We start from the raw sequence: 14,405 nt of genomic DNA, 5'->3' as shown, positions 1-14,405 counted from the left end.
TTGCTATTATCACAAAAGCAATAATAAAATTTCACTATCACCATGTGTTTTATGCAATGATTAGTCATGAAATACCTCACACAACACACAATCAAAGCACTATGATGATTTGATTAACTCATTTCTGTTATTAAGTTTTTCATTCAATAAATATCAAATCAGAATGCAAATGTCTAATAGTTTAGTGACAGAATGAAATATCAGGTTCCAAGATAAAGTATTTTGTAGATAACAAATGAAAAATATGAGAGGGTATAAATAAAATAGTAATATTATAGTGGCACAAGATTTTTAGAAAGCACTAATGTTAAGTAATTACTGCCATGTGTCATAGTTAGATCACTCTCTCAGTCACTGTGGGGAAATCTCTTACCAACAACATAGCCATATGATTACAATAATCTGTATTCTGGAACATTAAATAGATACAACATTCGTTCTAATGGCTGGTAAATTTAAACAATACACTTACATCTGAGAAATCAAGAAATTAGGAATATTATACAAATAATAAAAGGCTTACTAAGATAAATTATACTGATTTTCTACCTTCTGCTACTGCTACTACTATCACTTGATGAAGAATCACCTCTCTTTCTTGTATCTCGTACCCTAATAATTTTCTTTCTAATTCTTGCTGTTGCTCGAGCTGGCTCAGGTTCAATTCTCTTTTTGATTCTGGAAGACCTACAATACAAAAGCTATATTAATGTATTGTGAGTGAATGGTACACAAGTATAGTATATACAAGATGTTTTCACATCACTGGAACATAACATAATTGTAGTTCTAAAAACTGGTTGCTGCTTCCTACTATTGTCATTATTTCCACTACATGCACATACACATACACATACACACACACACACACACACACACACACACACACGCACACGTGCAACCCCCCCCCCCCCAAACACACGCACACACAAACAAGGGCGTGTGTCCATGCATGTGAATGGATAAGCCATCCAACTTAAAACCACAACCACACCTCCCACAATGTCATGTAGAGTACAGAACAGCTGGTAAACCAGTTTCTGCACTCTTGTCATGATATAAAACACAGTCAATCGAATTATGGCATACCAAAATTTGTACACTGCAAGCACAACAAATTAGGGGATCCTCTCTTCAGAGAGAAAACCTGTACCCAATCCAGAAGCAAATAATGGATTCTTTGCCACATCTTTATGGCAGGGAGGAGTTATGCAACAGCCAGATATTCTCAGTTTCACTGAGCAGAAATGTTTGTCCCCCACTTTCGACCATTCTCCTTCCCGTCACTGAATGGATTTGTCCCTGAACAGTTATGTGATTGTAATTAGGAGGTCTTTAAATTGTGCAACTGCAGATAAAATGCAGTCCAACCTAGCTGTTGTTTCTGTCAGTTTGTTGCCTTGAATTTTCCCACATTCTGCTACCCAGTAGAATATCATCTCCTTCCCTATGTGTTGTTCCTGAATAGACTGGACTGGTTTTTCTACAAGTATATGCACTGTATATCTTCCAATATTCTCAGGGAGGCTGAGCATATAACAAATTTTGTAGCTCAAATATGTATCATTCGTTTCAGTGCCATCAGGATGTTACACTACATCATATTTGGTTAATTCATTCAGTAAGCTGCCTTGAGAGCATGACTGGGGCAAATTAAAGACAAATCAAAGATGTCCTTTTGCACAGACCTGTCTGCATAGGACTGTGTGCAGTTGTGATTCTGATATAAAAAGATGTACTTACTTAAAAGTAGTTTCAATTAAAACTAAAGTAATTTGGGGCACTGTACACTGAACAGACTCCTATGTTTTTGTTTTTTTTTTTTTTTTTTTTTTTTTTTTTTTTTTTAATACCTATGCCACATGCCTTTATTATTTGTTGAGTGATATTCGCATATGAAATAAATTAACTGCCTCAATGATGATGATAACAACAACAAATATGAGGAATACATAAACATGTGTGTTGAACCAAATTGTTACAGCTAATAAGCACATGACGTTCCTTAAATTCATGCACTAGCAAACAGTTTTGATCTACACAAATTCCTGTTTCTCTCCTTTGTAGTTAGGAAATGAAGTTGTAAAAACTTTTATTACCAATATGTGTGCTCTTCAAATACAAGGTTTTTATCAGGCTTATTTCTCTCATGTGCCATAGGGTTGAGAACTGTAGGGTTCCCCTAGATAGGTCACGTGTGCATTACACATCAGAGGCTGCTACTCACGTAGCTGACTCTGTGTGGGATGCACAATTAGATTAAGCAACTCTCCATCCAATCCAGATAACGATAGCTGTAGGAAAGAAATGCCTCCCACAGGTGAGAGTATTAAAATCGCAAAACTGCTGAAGCATTTGCAACAAAATGCCAGAGTTTCAAGCGCAGATGAAAAGCAGTGAAGCTCATATAATACTAGGTACAGAAAGCTGGTTGAAACCTGAAATTGTCAGCAGTGAGGGTTTTGGTGAAAATTTAGGTGTTTATAAAAAGGATAGGCAAATGGGAAATGGAGGTGGTGTATTTGTCGCAACTGACATGAAACTCAAATTCACTGAGGTAGAAATTGAAGCTGCATGTGAGATTGTTTGGGCAAGACACAGTTTCAAGGGTGGGTATAAAATGATAACTGTATCTTCTATCATCCACCAAACCAATCTCCTGATGTAGTTTGGAAAAAACCTCAGTTCACTTGTGGATGTGTCAACAATGATTACCAAAGTACAAAGGACAACCAAAACAAGCAGAAAGATATATATGTTCAGTAAACTAAATAAAAAATGAGTAGTGTCATGTCTCACTCAGGAATTTGAAACTTCCAGCAGAGGGCAGGAGCATGTAGAGTAACTCTGGCTCAAGTTTAAAAGAATAGTTGACAATGCACTGGATAGGTATGTACCCAGTAGAACATTTCATAATGGGAGGGAACCTCCATGGTATACAGTCACTGTAAAGAAACTTCTATAGAAACAGAGATTACTGCATAATCGGTGTAAAACAAAGCATAGGGCTATAGATAGAAAGATTCTAAATGAAACACATTTGGCTATCAAGAGAGCAATGCGTGATGCCTTCAGTGATTACCATAGCAGAATATTGTCACGTGATCTTTCACAAAATCCAAATAAATTCTGGCCATATGAAAAGACTGTCGGTGGTACCAAAGTTAGTGCCCAGCCCTAGTGAAAGAGACAGAAACTGAAATTAAGGGTAGCAAAGCAAAAGCTGAAATGCTTAACTCCATTTTCAAATGTTCCTTTACAAAGTAAAACCCAAGAGAATTGCCCAATTTATTCCTCACACCACTAAAAAGATGACTGAAATAAATATTAGTGTCAGTGGTGTTGAGAAATAGCAGACAGCGTTAAAACTGAACAGAGCTCCATGCCCCGAAGGAATCCCTGTCAGATTGTATACTGAATTTGTTGCTGAGTTAGCCCCTCTTCTAACTTATAATCTATTGTAGAACCCTCAAATAAAATACTGTGCCCAGTTCTTGGAAAAAGGTACAGGTCACACCCATCTACAAGAAAGGTAGTAGAAGTGATCCACAAAACTACTGTCCAATATCCCTGATATCGATTTGTTGTAGAATCTTAGAACATATTCTGAACTGAAACATGATGAAGTATCTTGCACAGAATGATCTCTTCAATGCCAACCATCATGGATTTCAAAAACATCAATCATGTGGAACCCAACTCGCACCATTCTCACATGGCATATTGAAAGCTTTGAATCAAGGCAACCAAGTAGATGCAGTATTTATTTTTGATTTCCAAAAAGCATTTGACTCAGTACTGCACCTATGCTTACTGCTGAAAGTACTATCAGATGGAGTGTCAAGTGAAATTTGTGACTGGATTGAGGACTCTTTGGTACGGAGGAAGAAGCATGTTATCTTGAATGGAGAGTAATCATCGGATGTAGAAGTAACTTCAGATGCGCCCCAAGGAAGTGTGTTAGGACCCTTGCTGTTCATATTGTATATTAATGACCTTGTAGACAATAACAATAATAAAATCAACCTTTTTGCAGATGGTGCAGTTATCTATAATGAAGTACTATCTGAAAGAAGATGCATAAATATTCAGTCAGATATTGATAAGATTTCAAAGTGGTGCAGAGACTGGCAATTTGCTTTAAATGTTCAGAAATGTAAAATTTTGCCCTTCAAAACTTGCTCTAAATGTTCAGAAATGTAAAATTTACCTAAGTGTAATACTCTGTAGCGATATGAAGTTGAATGATCACATAGGTTCAGTCATGGGTAAAGCAGGTGATAAGACTTCGGTTTATTGGTAGAATACTGGGGAAGTGCAATCAGTCTACAAAGGAGATTACTTACAAATTATTCATGCAAGCAGTTCTAGAATACTGCTCAAGTGGGTGGAACCCATACCAAATACGACTAACTGGGGTACTGAACATATACAGACAAGTGCACCACAAATGTTCACATGTTTGTTTAATCCGTGGGAAGTGACACAGGGATACTGAAGGAACAGAATTGGAAGACTCTTGAAGATAGATGTAAACTATCCCGGGACAATCTATTAACAAAGTTTCAAGAACCAGCTTTAAATAATTTCCCTAGGAATATACTACAACACCCTATGTATCACTCATATAGGGACCATGAGGATAAGATTACAATAATTACTGCATGCACAGAGGCATTCAAACAGTCATCCTTCCTGTGCTCCATCTGTGAATGGAACAGGAAGAAACCCTAATAACTGCCACAATAGGACATGCCCTCTGCCATGCTCCTCATGGTGGTTTGCAGATTATAGATGCAGATGGCTATTCTAGAAGGCTGTGTGGAACATAAAAAAACTGATGTGTTAACACATCAATCAAAAGTTTATGAATTAAGGCAAATGAGATTCATTACTTCTCAGTGTTTTTCTATGGAACAAAAGTTATTAAAGAAACTCAAAATGTCTGAAGTAAACTGGACTTATATCTGAGAGGAGTTGGGTTCAAATACCCTGGCAGTTTAGGTTTCCCTAGTTTCTTCAGAATGATAGAATGGTTTCAACAACAAATTATAGCCAATCCTTGCCTTAAATTTTGTTCAAGCAGGTTAAGACTCCTTGTTGTATGAGGATAAGTCAATGATTATCTGCAATTTTGCTCTAACTGTCTTTAGGTTGGCTCTACGACTTCGTGCACTCACCGGCCACTAGATGGCACTGTTGTGTTGACCTGTGGTAGGTTGTAGCATTACCATATCAGTCCACTTTGTACTGTCACAACCTAAAGATGGCCATGTCACACACTGTTTGCACCAGACAGCATTCTGTATCTGTTCTTTGGGGTCTGAAAGTGTACCAGGAGCAACAAGTCATAGAAGACTTTCAGCACAATACACGGACAAAGTTTTGTCAGAGCAAAGTGCTCACCAGTAGACTGAACAGTTCAAAAGTAGCCAAATAAGTATGAAAAATGACAGAAGAGCGGAGCTTCGTGCTACAGCCATAATTGATGGCATTACTGAACAAGTCCGTGCCTTGATTCTGAATAACAGACAAGTGGCTGTTGATGATGTGGCAAACTATATGCAGCTTTGATCCACTTGTAGATGTACGAAGGGGCCGTTGATTAGGCTCTGAGCAACAGGTGAAGGAAGTGGTGCACACGTGGCTTGCTGAGCAAACACAACTCCCCCCCTCCCCAGAGGGTATCGATTCCAGATACTTATTGATTTAACTTCATATAATGACACTGATAAATCAACACAAAATCTCTTGATAATTCCAATAAATTTCAGAACTAAGTGCCTTTGATGACACATTTGATTAAATTTAATGATGGATATATCAGAGAGGCGTATTTACTGTGATATGAATTATTGTTTTGTAAGTAGTTTCTTTTTTCCATCAGGCTCTTCATTCAGAATACTAGAACTTATCAAGAGAAAGCTGTCTAGAGGTCACTTTATCAGCTTTCTCTTTCAAGTGGCCGATGGTCTTGCTCTATCAGTTATTTTTGTATATTTGTGAACTTTGCAATTATGTTACCTTATTTTCTTGTTTTAATAAACACTTAAAAGTTTCTCCTGTAACAGAACGTACAAGATAAATGCAGTAGACATTTCACCCACTTCCCAGAACTGTAAATGTCAGTTTTCCCTCATATTCATTACTCGTAAGTCATTGTTCTTCTATCTTGATGACACTGTATCTCACCATGCAAAACAATAGTGACTGAATATCACAGCTGAATCAAGACAGACTCACTCCTATTTTAATCCACCCTAGAAATACAGCAAAGAGACCAGAATTAAAACAAAATATTCAAAATAGAACCCACTGAATTTAAAAACAGGAAACTGCATCTTTATACTGTGATTATTCACAGTAATTGAGAAAATTTCAGTTCCCTTTACATATAAAATACTATACATATGCAACATAATCAAGAAATGAGTCACAAAAAAAACTAACAATGAACACTTTTCTGAAATGGTTAAAAAAAGGAAACTCTGATCATGATAACATCATTTTAAAAAATGTGGTGCACTTAGAACAAATAAGTTAATACTGAACCGAAATCAATTATAATCAACACAATATCTTAAGCATCGATGTTCGTCTAGTTTATTCATTAAAAGAAAAACATTCTGGAACTTACTGTACACATGAATATTGTGGCTCGCTGTAGGTAGCTGCTGTGCTTCAAGCATCAGGATGCAGACTCATCAACATTTTCTGATCCATAATGGGTGAAGTAGCTGCTCAATTACAAGCCTTTAGTACTGCATAACTGATAACGATTGTTTCTGATGAATTTACAAAGTCATCTGTCGTACTACTTCTAGACATGAAGTTACAATAATCTAAGGAAACAACTTCCATAAGTTTTATTTATTTTATTTATTTCTTTATTTATTGTTCCGTGGGACCAAATTAAGGAGAAGTCTGCATGGTCGTGGAACGAGTCAATACATGAAATTATAACATGATATTAGAAACAGATAAAATGAAATATAAAAAAACATATTCAGGTGAAAAGTCGTAAGTTTAAATGAAGAAAATCAACAATGTAGCACTGGAATTTGCTTAATTTTTTAGCTCTTCCAGGAGCTCCTCGACAGAATAGAAGGAGTGAGCCATGAGGAAACTCTTCAGTTTAGACTTAAAAGAGTTTGGGCTACTGCTAAGATTTTTGAGTTCTTGTGGTAGCTTATTGAAAATGGATGCAGCAGAATACTGCACTCCTTTCTGCACAAGAGTCAAGGAAGTGCATTCTACATGCAGATTTGATTTCTGCCTAGTATTAACTGAGTGAAAGCTGCTAACTCTTGGAAATAGGCTAATATTGCTAACAACAAACGACATTAAAGAAAATATATACTGTGAGGGCAATGTCAGAATTCCCAGATTTTTGAATAGGGGTCGACAAGAGGTTCTCGAACTTACACCACATATAGCTCGGGCAGCCCGTTTTTGAGCCAAAAATACCCTTCTTGAATCAGAAGAATTACCCCAAAAAATAATACCATACGACATAAGCGTATGAAAATATGCGAAGTAGACTACTTTTCGTGTTGAAGTGTCACTTATTTCAGATACTGTTCTAATGGTAAATAAAGCAGGATTTAGCTTCTGAACAATATCCTGGACATGGGCTTTCCACAACAGCTTACTATCTATCCGAACGCCTAGGAACTTGAACTGTTCCGTCTCGCTTATAATATGCCTATTCTATCTGATCAAAATATCGGTTCTTGTTGAATTGTGAGTTAGAAACTGTAAAAACGGAGTCTTACTGTGATTTAGCATCAAATTATTTTCCACAAGCCACGAACTTATTTCATGAACTACATTATTTGTTACTGTTTCAATATTACACACAAGATCCTTCACTATCAAGCTGGTGTCATCAGCAAACAGAAATATTTTTGAATCACCTGTAATACTAGAAGGCATATCATTTATATAAATAAGAAACAGCAGTGGTCCCAGCACCGACCCTTGGGGAACGCCCCACTTAACAGTGCCCCATTGGGACTGAACATCACTACCACTCTCAATATTGCGGAGAATTACCCTCTGCTTTCTGTTCTTAAAGTAAAAGGCGAACCAATTGTAAGCTACTCCCCTTACTCCATAATGGTCCAACTTCTGCAGTAATATTTTGTGGTCAACACAGTCAAAAGCCTTCGTTAAATCAAAGAAAACACCTAGCATTCGCAACCTTTTATTAAATCCGCCCAAAACCTCACAGAGAAAAGAGAATATAGCATTTTCAGTTGTTACACCATTTCTAAAACCAAACTGAACATTTGACAGCAAATTATGTGAATTTAAATGCTACAGTAACCTTGTATATACAACCTTCTCGATAACTTTAGCAAACACCGATGGCATAGAAATAGGTCTAAAATTGTCAACATTACCAATGTCTCCCTTTTTATAAAGTGGCTTCACTACCGAGTACTTTAATCGGTCAGGAAACCGACCACTCCTAAAGGAAAAGTTACAGATATGGCTGAGAACTGGGCTAAAATATATAGAACAATACTTCAGTATTCTGCTAGATACCCCATCATATCCATGAGAGTTCTTGGTCTTTAGTGATTTAATTATTAACTCAATCTCCCTCTTGTCAGTATCATGGAGGAGCATTTCAGGTGACAGTCTCGAACACTTTTTTCTAAGAGCGCTATATGATTCCCTGTTGGGACTAGGTTTCTATTTAGTTCACCTGCTATATTCAGAAAGTGATTCTTAAATACTGTACATATATGCGACTTATCAGTAACACGGACATTCCCACTACGCACTGATTCTATATCCTCGATCTGTCTCTGCAGACCAGCAACTTCCTTTACGACTGACCATATGGTTTTAATTTTATCCTGAGACTCAGCTATTCTATCTGCATACCACATATGTTTTGCCTTCCTAATAACATTTTTAAGCACCTTACAATACTGTTTGTAATGGGCTGCTGCATTTAGATTTTGACTGTTTCTAACGTTTTGATATAATTGCCACTTTGTTCTACAAGATATTCTTATCCCTCTAGTCAGCCACCCAGGCTGCCTGTTTGTGCTAGTACCCTGTTTTAAACGTTCTAACGGAAAGCAACTTTCAAAGAGCATGAGAAAAGTCTTGAGAAAAGCATTATATTTATCATCTACTGTATCAGCGCTATAAACATCTTGCCGCTCTTGTTCCTTTATAAGGTTTACAAAGGTCTCTACAGCAACTGGATCAGCTTTCCTGAACAGCTGATGACTATATTTAACACGTATTGCAGCACAAAAATCTTTTAAAGCTAAAATTTGTGCATCATGATCTGAAAGGCCATTCACCTTTTTGCTAACAGAATGCCCTTCTAGTAATGAGGAATGAACAAAACCAAGACCAAGAACAAAGACCAAGAACTCTCATGGATATGACGGGGTATCTAGCAGAATCCACATTGATAATTTCTCAGGCAACATAAGTGCCAATAATTGTCATGAAGTTAAGAATTTTACGAATAACCTGAAACTACAGAACCGAACAAAAAGTTGAGAGTACTAAATAACTGACAGTCTACCATGTGGTATTTTCTGACTTTATATGCTCCTACAAACATTTACTAGATATAATTACTTAGTGCTCTGGTGTGTCTACTTAACTCCCAACAACTATTTACAAATGTACAGGTATGCACAGTAATCACAACAAAGGTACCATAGCAGAGTGAGCTCGTTGGACTTACATGAATCATAGACAAAATATATTTATTGCCATGTCCTACCCTTCCCTAACATGATAACAAAGTGCATGGTAGATCCCAGTCAGTTTCTTACTTATTTACATCTGACATCAGGCTGACTGTGCCAACGTGTTCTCCATTCCATCCCCTGGTACTCATTTACAGAAATAAGTTCCTGCTATTTACAGTTATTTTCTACAAAGATATTTCTATGGGAAAGACTAAGAAAGGAAGGAAGGAAGGAAGGAAAGAGAAAAAGAGAAAGAGAGAGAGAGAGAGAGAGAGAGAGAGAGAGAGAGATACTTCAGAGACTTCAGTCCCTCAATGTCACTATGGAAAACTAACCATAACTTACCAAGGTTAGATAATGAGCTTAGATAGCTTAGCTCCTACTACAGGGTGTCCAGTGAAGGAGTCCCCAATTTCAAAATTAAATGTCTCGAAAACAAAAAGTAGTCACAAGCAGTCAGCTTCTGAGGCCAATCCATCCCTGCACCAGTAAATTTACAATAATACTGTGCAATGACTCTATTCCCACAGTATTCATCACCAAAGTGAAGCACATGTTTGGTACAATGTGGTCTCGTCCATCTTGTATGAACCACTTGGTGTGTGGTAGATCCTCCAGTGCAAGCTGTGGGTCGACAAACTGTTCCAAAATTGCAGCTTCACATCCATTAGCGATCATTTCTTATACGAGACAAGAGTCAATAAAGCCTCTGCGGCATACCACATTCCAAACCCTAACTTTGGGAGAATACAGTGGTTTCACTTCGCACAAAGGGGGATTTTCAGAACCCCAAAACCGCCAGTTTTATTTATTCACGATTCCATTCAGGTGGAAGTGTGTTTCATCTGTGAACCAGATGCAGCCAACATCAAATCCTTGGTTATCAATCACTGTGAGAAACTGGTTCACACCCTCTGTCACACAGGTTGTACATGTATGGACTGATGGCTTTGGATTTTGAATGGACACACGTGTAGTCTCTGCCTTAGTATTTTATGCATGCTGGAATACTTCAAATAAGTCTCTGCTGCAATTCTTTGAATGGATTTCCTTGGATTTTGCTGAATAATTCCAGAAACCATGTTGACATTTTCAGGAGTAACTACAGTTTGCCTAGGGGCAGCATTCCACACTAGATCATCAGCCATGCTGTCAGTCTCGTTTGATTTGGCGAAGAGCTTGTGAACCGTTTTTGCTTTGGGTCCTTTTGGAACATTAAATCGTGTTTGAAAACTGCATCTTGTTGCTATAGGGCTGTGTTCTAACTGGAATACCAAGGAAATTGACAAGATGGAATTTCCTATCTGTGAACTGGAATACCATAGGTTAGAACACTGGAGCATGGTGGTGGCCACTCATCTGTAAAGTTAGTTTGTTCACAGCCATACCCATGCTGTTCTGTGTGTGGTTGCAGTTAAGTCAGTGTACAATGTGGCTACCTTCACAGGTGCCCAACATCACCTTTTCTGAACTGCACACATGGAAACCTTCCCTGCTACGAGGGTAATCCCAAAAGTAAGGTCTCCTATTTTTTTATAAGTACATAGACCTGTTTATTTCTACAATGGTTTACAACAGTTTACAGCTTGAACATTTAGCTATTTTTTGACATAATCACCATTTCTGTTGATGCATTTTTGTAGATGCTGTGGCAGTTTTTGTATGCCCATGTCATATCAGCTCACCATCATGCTGTTCAGAAAGTTATGAACCTGTTCTTTCACCTCGTCGTTGGAGCTGAATCGCTGGGACCACAATTAACGCTGACAGGTACTGTGAATCTCTGAAAAAACTCAAATGCACAATTTAGAACTGGAGAAGAGGAATGTTGAGCAAGGGTACACACATGCCCCATGACAATGCTCGCCCAAACATTGCTCGGCAAACCATTGCTCTCCTGCAACAGTTTCAGTGGAACATAATCACCCACCCACCCTATAGTCCTGACTTGGCACCCAGGGACCATCAGCTATTCCCTAGGTTAAAAGAACATTTGGCCGGAAAGCGATTCAGGACCAACGACGAGATGAAAGAAGAGGTATCTAACTTTCTGAACAGCATGGCGGGGAGCTGGTATGACATGGGCATACAAAAACTGCCACAGTGTCTACAAAAATGCATGGACATAAATGGTGATTATGTCGAAAAACAGCTGAATGTTCAAGATGTAAACTGATATAAACCATTGTAAAATAAACAGGTCAATGTACTTATAAAAAAAATAGGAGACCTTACTTTTGGGATTACCCTCGTACATATCCCTTATTTCTGTAATACTCTTTGTCTCAATCTGCATTAGTCCCTTCCCCCTATGTACCTCCACACACTCCCATACTCCCTGTTTGGAACCTCTCTATATTTCCTTATCTGTTTCTCCTACTATACATTTTTCTCCTTGTACTCTTCCTTTATCTCTGAAAATTCCTTCCAACAATCCCCTAATCTGCCCCTTCATGCTAGACTATGCTGTCCATAACAGGCTGAAAATTTCTGTTACTCTGAATACATCTACATCTACATGGTTACTCTGCAATTCACACTTAAGTGCTGGGCAGAGGGTTCATCGAACCATTTTCATACTTACTTCTCTACCAGTCCACTCTCAAATGGTGCATGAGAAAAAGGAACACCTAAATCTTTCTGTTCGAGCTCTGATTTCTCTTATTTTATTATGATGATCAATTCTCCCTATGTAGGTGGGTGTCAACAAAATATTTTCACATTTGGAAGAGAAAGTTGTTGATTAACATTTTGTAAATAGATCTCCTCGCAAAGAAAACCACCTTTGATCCAGTGACTGCCACCCCAACTCGCGTATCATATCAGTGACACTCTCACCCCTAATGCGCGATAACACGAAACGAGCTGCCCTTCTTTGCACTTTTTCGAGGTCCTCCGTCAATCCTGCCTGGTAAGGATCCCACACCGTGCAGCAATATTCTAGCAGAGGACAGACAAGTGTAATGTAGGCTGTCTCTTTAGTGGGTTTGTCACATCTTCTAAGTGTCCTGCCAACAAAGTGCTGTCTTTGTTTCGCCTTCCCCACAATATTACCTATGTGGCCTTTCCAATTTAAGTTGCTCATAATTGTAATTCCTAGGTATTTAGTTGAACTGACAGCCCTTAGTTTTGTGTGATTTATTGTATACCCAAAATTTATTGGATTTCTTTTAGTACACATAAGGATGACCTCGCACTTTTCTTTGTTTAGTGCCAATTGCCACTTTTCGCACCATACAGAAATTCTCTTTAGATCATTTGGTAATTGGAATTGATTGTCTGATGATTTTACTAGACGGTAAATTACAACATTATCTGCAAACAATCTAAGGGAGCTGGTCAGATTATCCTCAATAAATAACAATCTACCTTATAAACGAAAGAAAAGTGACTAAAATAGCACAAAAATAGTACAGACAACAGCAAATACTGTGAAAGACTATCCACAAAATATTATAGAAATCCACTAGCTCATGCGAGTTTAATGCAGCAAAAGAGAGAGAGAGAGAGAGAGAGAGAGAGAGAGAGAGAGAGAGAGAGAAAGTGATTACAATACATTAATCTCATCTGGAAACTCATTGATTTCACTGCTACAGTTTCACAATGGTCATGTACATAATAGTGGATAATTTTAAAAACAGCCAAAGTCATAATGTTAACAGATATTATCTGATATAACAGTGCATACTATGCAATTCTTGGATGAAACACATTGATGGAGTAGTGATGGGCATCACCAATTGTTTTGGCTCTTCTCAGAGTATGCTCTGGCATTGTGCCAAGTGGATTTCAATGTATACAAAGACTGCCCACTCCTGGTTATACCATCCTTCAACCACTTCACATAGTTGCTCATGGCAGTAGCACACAAACACCTGACCAGCTTTACCATTTCTAAGATACTTGTTCCCAAGCACCATGCTAACACAATCTGCCCTTTTTCAGGTCACACATGTCAGGGGTTTTCCTCATTTGCAGCCCACAACATCACTAGAATGTTTTTCTCACTCACCTCTGCTCCACTTATACAGGATCTCTCTCTTATGAGTTGCCAGGCACTTTTTCCCTGGTGTTTCGGCAGATATCTGTGATTTAGGTTTTCATATGTAAAGCTGGAATCATACCAAATAACTACTGCACCGTGTGTACTTTCCTTACCGTCCACATGCCTCCACCACCACCATGTGGCACATTCAGTCTTGCAGTAGGCAGTGGTCATAATGTTTTGGTTCATGCACGTGTGTGTGTGTGTGTGTGTGTGTGTGTGTGTGTGAGAGAGAGAGAGAGGGAGAGAGAGAGAGAGAGAGAGAGAGAGTTGATCTGAAGATGAGCAGATCTAGACGAATATTCTTTATTTGAAGAACATGGTACTTTACTAGGTATAATCCTATTGGGGGTGGTATGTCACTGCTTTCCTCTGACCTCTGACTGACTTACCCTGTCACTTACAGGAGGACCTACAGTTCAATGTGAATCACAGACTGTGCTGCAACTAGACATTTATCACATTAAAAAGTCATTGCCAGACAGAAAAGGGGTGTTAAGTCACACTAAAATTCCAAGAATCAGCTGGGGATCAAACCCTGGATCTTTGTAATTATAGTTTAGCACTTACCCTTTGAGCCTCAGAGTACAAAAATTGCATGATTACATATGTTGTGTTCAACAATGTAATGC

The 14,405-nt window shown here is 38.1% G+C and overlaps 1 protein-coding gene across 1 annotated transcript in view; it reads right to left on the bottom strand.

Moving 5' to 3' along the window:
* Window positions 1–14,405, bottom strand: part of LOC124556558 (RNA-binding protein with serine-rich domain 1-like) — a 107,802-nt gene that overhangs the window by 59,420 nt on the left and 33,977 nt on the right. Inside the window, exon 4 of the mRNA XM_047130514.1 lies at window positions 550–687. Within this exon, the coding sequence (XP_046986470.1) occupies window positions 550–687 (138 nt within the window). The remainder of the gene's footprint in view (window positions 1–549; window positions 688–14,405) is intronic.

The sequence above is a fragment of the Schistocerca americana genome, chromosome X (assembly GCF_021461395.2).
Source record: "Schistocerca americana isolate TAMUIC-IGC-003095 chromosome X, iqSchAmer2.1, whole genome shotgun sequence".
Taxonomy (NCBI): Eukaryota; Metazoa; Arthropoda; class Insecta; order Orthoptera; family Acrididae; genus Schistocerca; species Schistocerca americana.
Note: the sequence above shows the minus strand (reverse complement) of the source record. Positions and strands in the feature narration are given on the sequence as shown.